Source organism: Protomyctophum bolini (genome assembly GCF_963924005.1).
Source record: "Protomyctophum bolini genome assembly, chromosome: 23".
Classification (NCBI taxonomy): Eukaryota; Metazoa; Chordata; class Actinopteri; order Myctophiformes; family Myctophidae; genus Protomyctophum; species Protomyctophum bolini.
The window spans coordinates 11,340,613-11,354,676 of NC_137884.1; the positions used below are offsets into that span (position 1 = coordinate 11,340,613).

General features: G+C 42.2%; 1 protein-coding gene across 13 annotated transcripts in view; it reads right to left on the bottom strand.

Moving 5' to 3' along the window:
- Nucleotides 1-1,596: 1,596 nt before the first annotated feature.
- LOC308310954 (pleckstrin homology domain-containing family A member 5-like) overlaps nt 1,597-14,064 on the bottom strand; it is a 211,900-nt gene continuing 199,432 nt past the window's right edge. For 11 of the 13 annotated variants that reach the window (XM_080757426.1, XM_080757431.1, XM_080757425.1 and 8 more), the window contains 7 exons: nt 13,525-13,652; nt 12,632-12,817; nt 11,512-11,823; nt 10,937-11,128; nt 9,191-9,336; nt 8,233-8,447; nt 1,597-3,249 (listed from right to left, as the gene is read on the bottom strand). In XM_080757426.1, the coding sequence (XP_080613552.1) occupies nt 3,215-3,249; nt 8,233-8,447; nt 9,191-9,336; nt 10,937-11,128; nt 11,512-11,823; nt 12,632-12,817; nt 13,525-13,652 (1,214 nt within the window). In that variant the 3' untranslated portion in view covers nt 1,597-3,214. The remainder of the gene's footprint in view (nt 3,250-8,232; nt 8,448-9,190; nt 9,337-10,936; nt 11,129-11,511; nt 11,824-12,631; nt 12,818-13,524; nt 13,653-14,064) is intronic. The other 2 variants (XM_080757428.1, XM_080757429.1) reach the window with 2 other exon arrangements.

Consider the following 14,064-nt stretch of genomic DNA (forward strand, 5'->3'; position numbering starts at 1 on the left):
CAAAACTAAGGAGCTGCTGGTGGACTTTAGGCAGGGCCCGCCCACTCCACCTCTGGCCCTAGAGATAAATGGCCAGGCAATAGAACGTGTCGAAGAGTACAAATACCTCGGCACCACCATCGACCATAAGCTCACATTCAAGACCAACGCGGAGAACATTCACTCCAAGTGTCAACAAAGGCTGTTCTTCCTCAGGAAGATGAGGAAGCTTCAGGTCCGACCATCGATCCTGCAGGCCTTCTACAAGTCCTTTGTAGAATCCATAATGACCTTCAACATCACATCATGGTTTGGTGTGATGCACAAAAGAAGTTTCCGAAAGGAAAAATAAAGTTCTTTGAAGTTGATGGTGGAGGGGCACACACACACACACACACACACACACACACACACACACTGGGGCCAGCGTGTAGGCATAGTCTACTGTAGTAAATATAGGCGACTAATAATGTGCATGGAATGGATAGTGCATGAGTGTGCAGGTTCAGCGCACACGCGCAATTGCGATGTATGGATAAATGAAATGATTAAGCAGGCAACATTGAGAAGCATGCAACATGCTCGCACACGCGCAATTGCGATGTATGGATAAATGAAATGATTAAGCACGCAACATTGAGAAGCATGCAACATGCTGTGTGATTACCTGTTTCGGTTCGCGACACACACAGGGCGATGTATGGATAAATCAAACGAACGATTAAGCAAGCAACATTGAGAAGGATGCAACATGCTGTGTGATTTAATAGTTGAATACACAAAAGCTAAGGCACTGGTACTGGTACTTCTGGTTTACCGGAACGGGGTTCAACTCCCTGCAGTGCCCTGCTCAATGTGTTGTATTTTACGCAATTTCCAATATTTCCAATTTCCGCTTTCCGCAATTTCCAATTTCCGCAATTTCCGCAATTTGCAATTTCCGCTTTCCGCAATTTCCGCTTTCCGCAATTTCCGCAATTTTCAATTTCCGCAATTTCCGCAATTTCCGCTTTCCGCAATTTCCGCAATTTCCAATTTCCGCAATTTCCACAATTTCCGCTTTCCGCAATTTCCGCAATTTCTCAATTTCCGCAATTTCCGCAATTCCGCAATTTCCACAATTTCCGCAATTTCCGCAATTTCCACAATTTCCGCAATTTCCGCAATTTGCAATTTCTCAATTTCATCAATTTCCGCAATTTCCGCAATTTCCGCAATTTCCACAATTTCCGCTTTCCGCAATTTCCGCAATTTCCACAATTTCCGCAATTTGCAATTTCTCAATTTCCGCAATTTCCAATTTCCGCAATTTCCGCAATTCCTCAGAAATACTCCGCAATTTATCCGTAATACTCAGGAATTCCTCGGCAATACTACGCCAATTTTTTCTTTTTTTAAACACTCCGCAATTTGCTAAATTTTACACAAAAGCTAAGGCACTGGTACTGGTACTTCTGGTTTACCGGAACGGGGTTCAACTCCCTGCAGTGCCCTGCTCAATGTGTTTTATTTTCCGTTTTCATTATAATGCATCCATTCCAAGCATTAGTTTTGCACGAAAAATGATATAAATCATGTAAGCAATCAGGAAATAATTCATTCACAAGCAGACGATAATTTAAGAACATCAACATTTATTTCACATGATATAAAACAGATGGGATATGAACATTTTGCATATTGACTCTAATATATTTAATAATAACCTCTTAGTTATAATATCCACTGCTCATTTTTATTGTGTACATAAATTACACAATACTTTTTTTTCTTTTTTTCTTTTTAAGTCCTGGCGTTCCAAAATCCTACTTATTGCTTTGTACATGTGCTATTCTCTGACTTTTCTCCACCTAGGACTTGGACAGATTCAGACAAAACGCTCTTTTCCATATAGCCTCTCTACGGTATATCGTTTTACGTCATGTAAACCAAAGGGAAGGAAATACATTTGAAAAAGCAGACTAATAATCCATAACATTCATATACTTTATGTATCGTCAACCTGGCGTTGTCAGGATTCTCAGAGCATCCTCACAATATATAAATAGGTAACAACCTCATTAAAATACTCAACTCTTTTTCCAAAAAACAGCAGCATGAAGTGGCATCTGTGTGGAAGTACAAATTCTTCTTTATGTTCATATATAATTTTATATTTATATATGTACTGTATAATCCGACAATAAACAGCTTGCCTGTTTAAAACCATCTGTGATTTCTTCTTTTCTTTTTGTGGTGCAAAAAGATGTGAAAATATAATATCAGGGGAGTCTCTGGTCAAGTTTTTCTTTTTTTTAAAACAAAATAAACAACAACAAATAATAGAATTGGTACAGTTCAAACTGAAGTGCGGTTGACAGGGGCTGCCACCTTGGGGTGAAAGTGAAGCACTGCATGTTGTGTTGGTTTGGTGCTTAGCCCATCCTCAAGTGCTCCTAGAATATATATATACAACTGTACACTCATCCCCAGCAGTGTTAGCAACTCAAAAATAACTAATCCCCCCCATAGATCAGTAGAATACTTGAATAATAATAAATGAATGTAATACCGTATTCATAATAAGCAATCAATAATAATAAGTCTTTATGGTGGTATCTGTGTTCGTGTGTGGTGGGGTGGTACATTTTGGCATCATGGTTAGTGTTGAAACTATGGGACATAGTAGGTGTGTATAGAAGCAGCTACTAAACCTCTAGCACAGTGGTTCTCAACGTGAGACGAGGACCCCTAGGGGTCCTTGAGGGGATTCCAGGGGGGGGTCCCCAGCTAAATGATTGATAGGATTCGGAGCTGATTGGACCCTTTTGCGTCTGTAATCCCGAGAGGGTACCAAATAGATCCAAAACGTACCATTACAGGTCCATTAGGTTTAATTTGTATACGCTCAGTTGAATTAACACTGAGGGTTTTACAGTGTTATTTGGGGTCTCAGGAACGAAAATAGGGGCCCATGCATTATCACACTGGGGGTCCTTGAAATTTGAGAATCACTGCTCTAACACTAGTTCCTAAGGATATTTTTTTTCTCTGCCCCTTTGTCTTTATATAATGTCTGCCTGCCCGAGCGCCCGCAGATCAGTCTGTAGCCTACTGTATAGACGGCCGTCAGTCATCCTCTCTGTTAACAGTAGTTTTGTAAACGCAGGGAGCCATGGAGCATGCGTGGCGCAGGCCGGCTACATTTCTGGGCTCTATGGGACACGCCGTCGAGGACCGCGAGGCTGATAGCGGCTCACGTGTCACTGTTCACCAAGGTCAACGTCTGTGCTGCAGGGAGGAGAGGGGGAATGAGAGAAAAGAAACAAGACAAGAGAGGGAGAGAGGCGATTCAATTAGAAGCTGGGCAACAAAACAAGCCGATTGTTAACATTGTTCACATTCATTTCTTTTTCTTTTTTATCCTGCTCTGGTTTTTCATCATTTTTGAGGATTTGAAAAAAATGACGAAATGACAAAAACGATGGGTTATAGCCCATGTTTTTTGAAATTTTGAAAAAAAAAGTTAGCCTCGTTTCTCATCATTTTGGACCGTGGGCTATAGCCCATATCGTACGGAATACTATAGCGCGCAGTTTTTCATCATTTTTGAAGATTTGAAAAAAATGACGAAATGACAAAAACGATGGGTTATAGCCCATGTTTTTTTAAATTTTGAAAAAAAAAGTTAGCCTCGTTTCTCATCATTTTGGACCGTGGGCTATAGCCCATATCGTACGGCATACTATAGCGCGCAGTTTTTCATCATTTTTGAAGATTTGAAAAAAATGACGAAATGACAAAAACGATGGGTTATAGCCCATGTTTTTTGAAATTTTGGGAAAAAAAGTTAGCCTCGTTTCTCATCATTTTGGACCGTGGGCTATAGCCCATATCGTACGGCATACTATAGCGCGCAGTTTTTCATCATTTTTGAAGATTTGAAAAAAATGACAAAATGACAAAAACGATGGGTTATAGCCCATGTTTTTTGAAATTTTGAAAAAAAAAGTTAGCCTCGTTTCACATCATTTTGGACCGTGGGCTATAGCCCATATCGTACGGCATACTATAGCGCGCCGTTTTTCATCATTTTTGAGGATTTGAAAAAAATGACGAAATGACAAAAACGATGGGTTATAGCCCATGTTTTTTGAAATTTTGAAAAAAAAAGTTAGCCTCGTTTCTCATCATTTTGGACCGTGGGCTATAGCCCATATCGTATGGCATACTATAGCGCGCAGTTTTTCATCATTTTTGAAGATTTGAAAAAAATGACGAAATGACAAAAACGATGGGTTATAGCCCATGTTTTTTGAAATTTTGAAAAAAAAAGTTATCCTCGTTTCACATCATTTTGGACCGTGGGCTATAGCCCATATCGTACGGCATACTATAGCGCGCCGTTTTTCATCATTTTTGAGGATTTGAAAAAAATGACGAAATGACAAAAACGATGGGTTATAGCCCATGTTTTTTGAAATTTTGGAAAAAAAAGTTAGCCTCGTTTCTCATCATTTTGGACCGTGGGCTATAGCCCATATCGTACGGCATACTATAGCGCGCAGTTTTTCATCATTTTTGAAGATTTTAAAAAAATGACGAAATGACAAAAACGATGGGTTATAGCCCATGTTTTTTGAAATTTTGAAAAAAAAAGTTAGCCTCGTTTCACATCATTTTGGACCGTGGGCTATAGCCCATATCGTACGGCATACTATAGCGCGCCGTTTTTCATCATTTTTGAGGATTTGAAAAAAATGACGAAATGACAAAAACGATGGGTTATAGCCCATGTTTTTTGAAATTTTGAAAAAAAAAGTTAGCCTCGTTTCTCATCATTTTGGACCGTGGGCTATAGCCCATATCGTACGGCATACTATAGCGCGCAGTTTTTCATCATTTTTGAAGATTTCAAAAAAATGACGAAATGACAAAAACGATGGGTTATAGCCCATGTTTTTTGAAATTTTGAAAAAAAAAGTTAGCCTCGTTTCACATCATTTCGGACCGTGGGCTATAGCCCATATCGTACGGCATACTATAGCGCGCCGTTTTTCATCATTTTTGAGGATTTGAAAAAAATTACGAAATGACAAAAATGATGGGTTATAGCCCATGTTTTTTGAAATTTTGAAAAAAAAAGTTAGCCTCGTTTCTCATCATTTTGGACCGTGGGCTATAGCCCATATCGTACGGCATACTATAGCGCGCCGTTTTTCATCATTTTCGAGGATTTGAAAAAAATGACGAAATGACAAAAACGATGGGTTATAGCCCATGTTTTTTGAAATTTTGAAAAAAAAAGTTAGCATCGTTTCTCATCATTTTGGACCGTGGGCTATAGCCCATATCGTACGGCATACTATAGCGCGCAGTTTTTCATCATTTTTGAAGATTTCAAAAAAATGACGAAATGACAAAAACGATGGGTTATAGCCCATGTTTTTTGAAATTTTGAAAAAAAAAGTTAGCCTCGTTTCTCATCATTTTGGACCGTGGGCTATAGCCCATATCGTACGGCATACTATAGCGCGCAGTTTTTCATCATTTTTGAAGATTTGAAAAAAATGACGAAATGACAAAAATGATGGGTTATAGCCCATGTTTTTTGAAATTTTGAAAAAAAAAGTTAGCCTCGTTTCTCATCATTTTGGACCGTGGGCTATAGCCCATATCGTACGGCATACTATAGCGCGCAGTTTTTCATCATTTTTGAAGATTTGAAAAAAATGACGAAATGACAAAAACGATGGGTTATAGCCCATGTTTTTTTAAATTAAAAAAAAAAAAGTTAGCCTCGTTTCTCATCATTTTGGACCGTGGGCTATAGCCCATATCGAACGGCATACTATAGCGCGCAGTTTTTCATCATTTTTGAAGATTTGAAAAAAATGACGAAATGACAAAAACGATGGGTTATAGCCCATGTTTTTTGAAATTTTGAAAAAAAAAGTTAGCCTCGTTTCACATCATTTTGGACGGTGGGCTATACCCCATATCGTACGGCATACTATAGCGCGCCGTTTTTCATCATTTTTGAGGATTTGAAAAAAATGACGAAATGACAAAAACGATGGGTTATAGCCCATGTTTTTTGAAATTTTGGAAAAAAAAGTTAGCCTCGTTTCTCATCATTTTGGACCGTGGGCTATAGCCCATATCGTACGGCATACTATAGCGCGCAGTTTTTCATCATTTTTGAAGATTTGAAAAAAATGACGAAATGACAAAAACGATGGGTTATAGCCCATGTTTTTTGAAATTTTGAAAAAAAAAGTTAGCCTCGTTTCACATCATTTTGGACCGTGGGCTATAGCCCATATCGTACGGCATACTATAGCGCGCCGTTTTTCATCATTTCTGAGGATTTGAAAAAAATGACGAAATGACAAAAACGATGGGTTATAGCCCATGTTTTTTGAAATTTTGAAAAAAAAAGTTAGCCTCGTTTCACATCATTTTGGACCGTGGGCTATAGCCCATATCGTACGGCATACTATAGCGCGCAGTTTTTCATCATTTTTGAAGATTTGAAAAAAATGACGAAATGACAAAAACGATGGGTTATAGCCCATGTTTTTTGAAATTTTGAAAAAAAAAGTTAGCCTCGTTTCTCATCATTTTGGACCGTGGGCTATAGCCCATATCGTACGGCATACTATAGCGCGCCGTTTTTCATCATTTTTGAGGATTTGAAAAAAATGACGAAATGACAAAAACGATGGGTTATAGCAATATGGGAAGAAGGAAATTGCGGGAGTTGACAGACTCCACTTCATGTTTCAGCTGTGTTTTTAAACTCAGTAGTGTGCCCTGCACACAGCGCACACTCGCAATTGCAGCTGGAGGGCGACGCGACACACACACACACACACACGCCCACACACACACACACACGTGTCATGCACCAAAGGCGCCCAGCCCACATGGGCTTACAGGACACACCATATCATTGCATTCAATATTGCATTGTGTACAATAAACAGATATGTTTTGTTGATATTCCCTTTTTTTAACATTGTTCACATTAATTTCTTTTTCGTTTTTATCCTGCTCTGGTTTACTGGGCCGCTATGATGATGATGATCATGATGATGATAATAATAACTCAGATTCATATTTTCCTATGTACTCAAAGTTGCTTTACACAAGGCGGGTGAGAGGATGAGAAGGAATGGTTGTCATGTCTTGGAGACTGGAGAGAGAGGCTCTATCTTGAGCAAACATACAGTATGCACGCCAAGTCAATACCTCCAGGCAAGGAGGAATAATGATCACCTTGACCCCACACAACAATGTGTTGCCTGCTGTGACGGGGTGACGGGAGAACAACGGATGATGGAGGGCATTTTAATTTTGCTGTAATCAAAACAGGCAGCACTGTGTTCATCTGCTATTTTGGGCCAATATTCCCCACATGATATGAATGATGGGGGTTTAAGTGGTTAAGAATGAAATCAATAAGAGAAAGAAAGAAAAATGTCCCCATCCCTGTGACTGAGACGGACCGGGCACTCGTTTCTGTTCATGTAACGACTTATTCTGCCCACTGCGGCCAATTTAGACTCGTCGATGTGTGAAGCTATATCGGCTGCTCGATGCAAGCACTTACCGCACAGGTCTCATAGGCCTCGCTAAGGACGTGATTTAAAAAATAAAAATAAAATCATGCATTTCTTGTAAAACCTTGCACATACACAGAACGTGGCCTGAATCAAAACAAGCACATGCACTCCCCCGAAAAAACTATGTCAACTCACTTGACACCGACATCGCCTGTTTTCCAAAGGCCCCGGGCGCCGAGGTCGCCTTTTTTAAATATCAATTGATTACGGTGATCAACCGTGTCCTGTATGTGTTCATATCACTACGGTTCCCGGTGCGGTAAAAAAACAAACAATGGAAATTCCGCTGGCTTATGCCATCTATGCGGACGCAGTTTTTAGTATCGTGATATCTCGGATTTTTCTTTTTGGATCAAAACTAGCTTGATTTGCGGCTTGTTTCTCTAAACTATATGATTCTAGTTTACAAAAAGTATGTTTTGGGGTGGATTAAATGACAATCGCAGTTACATAGCATATTTTTACTTCCTGATTCGCAGTTTCCGGACAAATCGGCTTTCAATCTAAGAGTCTCGCCCATAGAGTTATATAACTGAGCCACCACTAGATGGGGCTGTTGGCAGTCAATGCGTTGAGGTATAACTTCATCAAGTAAAGCTCCAAGTGTGGAGAGACTGGGACGGCCGCTGCTGGCCCTAATGCTTACCAGCCACCATGTTGTTGTTGTTGTTGTTGTGTTTGATGTCGTCTACCGCTAGCTGGTTGTAGGAATCAAAGTGGTTCTGCGTCTCCCGCTGATGTGTCTGTTCCGCCTCAGGAGCCTCCTCCCTCGTCCCCTTGTTGGGTTCCGGAGTCAGCGTGTCAGGCTGCTGAGCTGGGAGGCTGCAATGAACAGCAGTGAACGAGCCCAGATCCAGGCAACTAACCGAGAAAAAAAAAGTATATTTAGAAAATGTCTGACTCTGTAGACATTTTTAAAGCACAGCTCAAGACACACTTCTACACCCTTGCTTTTAATTGATCTATTTTGTTATTCATGTCCTCACTGTATTGCATTACTGCTCTTGTTTTTCAATGTTTATGACTTTAATTTTTTTTTTTTCTCCATTGCTCTGTAAAGCAATGGAGAGCTGCATTTCATGTCATGAAAGGTGCTATACAAATAAAGTTTTATTATTATTATTATTATTAGAATCAATAACTGACGTAATCTTGCTCCGGGAGTTAAATAAAAAATTGATAAGTAGGTTTATTTATTTATTTTGTGATATACAGTATGCATTTTTGTAATTTCTTATGTCAACAAATCGACACGGAAAGACATTCAAATAGATTTTTCATAATTGACTAAATTGTTTAGTCTGATTTGACCTGTATTAACCCTGTATTATAATTAGTTGTACAGAAATTTGGTGTACAGCAATGGCGAAAATAGATTTACAAGCTCACAAGGTTACAGTGTGTAAAATGAAAGGTACAAGACAGACAACACAACACCAAGATATTCTATATCATAATATATAGCTAGAAACATGTATAGAATAATAATTAAATCAGCGTACTCATGCACCCCCCCCCCCCCCCCCCCCCCCCCCCCCCCAACAACAGATGCATGCACGCGCTAACGCTAACACACACACACACACACACACACACACACACACCTGTTTTCAGTGGGGGCATTTATGGATGCATTGGTTAGCTCTTGGTTTCTCCTCTCCTCTTCTACCAGTGGTTGTGGGTTGACAATCTCCACACGCTGGGCCACTGTACACAAATCCAATATCACCACCTTCTGACTCTCACACACCTGCAAGACACACACACACACACACACACACACAAAGGCATGCACGCACATGTGTACACACACACACACACACACACACACACACACACACACACACACACACACACACACACACACACACACACACACACACACACACACTCACACACACACACACACACACACGTAGAACAGCGATTCCCAAACTTTGGGCCCACTTGTCTGGCCATGAAGATATTGCAAGTGGGTCCCCCCAAAAAGGATTAATTTATACTATAACATGAATATTAAGATGCAAGTAAAAAGTTTAATATATATACCGGTAATAAAATATTGTTTCTTTCAAACCTTTAGTTCTCATTGTGATAGAGGTAAATAAAGTAAAGTAGCCACTAGAGAACAACACATAAGGCAACGAGGAGGAGAATAATACCAATTGGAAAGAAACCACCAAAAATCTATAGGTTTGTTTGTTTTGATGCTCAGCAATGAGTGGAGTTCAGAAGACCCAGCTCGGCCAACCAGCTCTGTGTCCCACTGGAGTGTAGCCCAACGCCAGCCACCCGGGCTGGGCTCAATCCCAGCGATAAGGCCCCTTAAAGCCATACTTGGAACCTTGACATGTCCCATAAATCCTTTATTATTGTCCCAGATTAGATTAGAGGACATTAAAGCCACAATCTGCGATTAGCTTTGTGAGGCAGAGCGGCGTGGGATTACTGGGTGAGTCTAATGGTGAAAGCTGATGGGGTATATACGGCCGGGTCAGCTGACCACGCTCTCTGCCAAACCCAGGATTCAACTCATTCTGCTGGATAGGCTGTTGCTGCATGTTCCAGTTGGATTATGGAAGATGCAGCCTTTCTTTTCTTTCCCCAGGCCAGATACAGCATGGTGGATTGCCCACTCCAAGTGGAGAATCATGGGTTCTTAACCCATGTGAAGGAGTGTTCCAAGTATCTCTGGGCCTTGTTCCCTCGTGAGGGAACCAGACTCTGTGGTGGTGGGCAGGCACTTTACCACTAAGCCACCTGAGAACCAGTGGTAGAAAAAGTACTCAAATGTTTCACTTAAGTAAAAGTATCAATACTGCAATATAGAAATACATCTGTAGAGATGTCTGAGATGTAGTGAAGTAGAAGTAAAAGCACTGGAAATTAGAAATACTCAACAAATACCTCCAAATTGTACTCAAGTACATTACTTGCAGCACTAGCCATTTTTTACTAGGTTCTGTTGATAAAACACACAAAAAGATAAAGTATATGGCGCTGGTCCCTTAAGAAAAGCTAGACGGGGCCTTACACCGGCTCTCGTCTTAGCGGAAGTGATACAACAACAACATTCCATGGACTCACTTCTAGAACGGAATAAAAGAAGGAAAAGGAAAAAAATTGAATAAGAGATCTAGCGTAACGTGACCAATGGATACGTGCGTTCATCTTGAGGTAAGAAACCGGCTTGTGCGGAATTCGCCTTTAAGTAAATGTACTCAGTTACTTTACACTACTGCTGAGACCTACAACGGTTTCAGATTCTGGAACATTCTGGTTCATACTTTGTAGTTGAAAAGAGCCATAAGTGCGTCTGTCCGTAGAGATACCGGGTTTGTCTCCTATACCTCGTCGTCTGCGCTGTCCGTCTCAGCCAGCGCGTCCTCCTCGCTCGGCCTCGTCCTGTCTAAAGAGTGCCGCCTGGTGGCCACGGGGGGGAGCTGCGCCTCCTCGCCGGTCCGCGTCCTGTCGCCCTCGGACTCCGCCGCCTCCTGGGGCTCGTCTGGCTTTGCTTCTTCATCTCTCTGCACCTCCTGCTCCTTCCAAAGGAAACAGACGCACATTGACGTGATCGGTTGCCCGTGGTGGAAATAGTGCTCAGGTTCTGCACGTGCACCAAGGCCCGCCGCCGCTCGATCACGACTGGGGGAAGGCCCCTCTCTATCCTGACTGGATGAAGGCTGGGCCCTATAGGCAAAATAGAAACCTACGGGGTTTTTTTTTTACCCCAGGGGTTAACGGGGAACAGGGAGGAACTCCTTATATGGTCACCGCACTCTATAGTAGAGAGGATTATCAAAACAGATATTTGAATTAAATTAATTAAGTGAAATCACTGAATATACCTTTAAGTAAGTGTACTTATACGCAAAGACAAATAAATAAATAAATAAATAAATAATATAAACTAATGTGTGCAAACCTGTGCTTCACTCCGTTGTCTGTCTCCCGGTCCGGACGTGGGACTACAGTCGGTCTCGGCGGGAGGACTGGCCGTCCGAACCGGATCCTGGTCCGTGGCTCTGCTTCTGCTCAGCTCCAGCTGCTGGAGAGCAGCCTGGAGTTCCGCCGGGTCCGCCGAGGACGTCTCTTCAACCTGCGCAGGGCTCTGGAGAGCAGCCTGGAGCTCTGTGAGGTCTACCGAGGACGTCTCTTCAACCTGCGCACGGCCCTGGAGAGCAGCCTGGAGCTCTGTGAGGTCTACCGAGGACGTCTCTTCAACCTGCGCACGGCTCTGGAGAGAGACACACGTCAAAGTGTCCACTTTCAAGAGAGCAAGCTTTAGCTTTTAAATGCCTTTAAAATAATTGTTTGACATTTTTTTACGGTGCGGTGCTTCACGCCCACTTTAGCTGTAGTTGAGAGACCTATGTTTCTCATTGGCTGTACTGACATTTGACAACCTATCGTCCTGATTGGCTGCCTCGTTTTAAGGCAACCACACACTTTGCCTCTAGCTGACCTCTCAGCCATGGGATATAAGGCAGCAGCTGGTAATTAATTGATGTCATCAATTCTTGTTTAGGGACACCAGGTTGAAAGTTATGAATTCATGTAGCGCGCGCGCACACACACACACCAAGTGTGCATATAATATATTATCTTGGCGTTCGGCTCTGCTACATTTTCAGGGAGATAGAAATACAATAACCACAACCCACGGGGAACAGAAATAACAGAGCCCACCGGTGGTGCTGGGGTGGTGGTGGGAGAAAACATCACATAACAGCAATCAGGAACCATAAGCAGAAGGCAGGCAGGAAGAGCATGCCGTCTAGGTGAGCTCAAATTCCCCGCCCATTTAGTCAGCTGACTGCCACATCAGCAAATGACACGTGGGTCTTGCAAACACTGAATACACCCACATAGTAATGCGTATTAACCCCTTGAGTATATGTATGCGCCCTTGAGCACAGCATGAAGCCGCTCGAGTAATCTGACTGAACTAACTCCGCAAGCTACGTATCATTACTTCATCCACTACTGGTAATGACGTGGTAGCATTATACACCCGTGTATGTACAGTGTGCGTGTGTTTATACCTGCAATACAACACACGGGTTGTCCTTGTTGAATGAGGGCGACCGAGACGGGGTCTTCTTCTCTCGGAGAGCGGCCTGCTGGTTCCGCCTCATCCTCTCCAGTTGCTCCTCCACGCTCATCCGGGCCCGGCCCACCTCCCTCTCCCCCCCGGCTCCGGTCTGGTCCGCTGCACTGCGCGGCCGATCCTATGTGGACAAGCTCTAAAGTCATCCCACAGCTGATGCAATAAACCCAGACGCTGTTCCTCCCCCAAACACAGAATCCCTCTGACGGGGTTTTCTTTTATTTTTAGGTCAAGATATTGCTTCTGGAACAACCGAGTCGTGCATGGTTTGAATTAAAATGTGTTGTGCCACAGCCCAATTATCTCCTAGAATAGATTGTGATCATTGGCATAGTGTATCCTGTTTTGTTTTCTTCTAAAAACTGTGAATCCAAGTGTAAAATTTCTGTACAGACATCCAACGTGCAGATAAATACTCTAATCATGTCGATCGATGATGCATGACTGACTCCAAATTTAAGCAAAGTTTCCACCATATCCAAGGCCCCATTGCTTTCCTTTATGAAATTAAACGTAACAGTTAATGTAAACACAATTCCATTCTGTATTGATGTTGGTACCATAGGAGAGATAACAGGTAAATGTTGATCAAAATAGCAATTCGTTGACATTCTCTAATCGTGTTAGACTTCTTGTAAATTAAGTAATGCAGACTTTTAACAATAATTTAACTCTTGAGAGCGTAAAGAAAATACGGTCTCAAGAGTTAAAGATCTATGAGGCTCCAACTCTATGAGGTTACCAACTCTCTTATCATTTAGCTGGGGACAACCTGGAACCTCCTCAAGGACCACTGGCTGAGAACCACTGTACTAGAGGCCCACTTACCGATCTGGCCTCCGGTTTCTTGGTCTTCCTCAGCGTGACGTAAGAGGCGATGGTGCAGGACTCGGGGGGGCTCATGGGAGATTTGGTCCTGGGTTGAACGATGCCCACGGGGTGGTAGGAGGAGGGCACTGCGTTGGGGAAGAGCAGGGCACGCCGTCAGCCGTCATCCGTACATTTACAAATGCAACGGAACACGACAGAGCGGAACAGAACGCCAGGCTTTTTGTCTATGGAGTTAACATTATACTATAATAGTAATACACCTCCCAGGTGTGGTTATAATATTCAAATATGTCTTCCCTGTGTATTTTTGGTTTCTTCCAGAAACTTGAGTCAAAAGGCCCAATCGAAATACACCACTTTAGTGTCATCATACCCTAGATTAGTTTACGCTACAATGCCATGTGTCACTGAAAGGGAGACACAATTCCTGATTCCTTATACTGCTGCTATTAGGGAGAGCACAGAATCTCTTGACACGTGGATCATTCTTTTCTACAAGCTCTTTCCTACAAGCTCACAATGCTTGATATTGAGCGC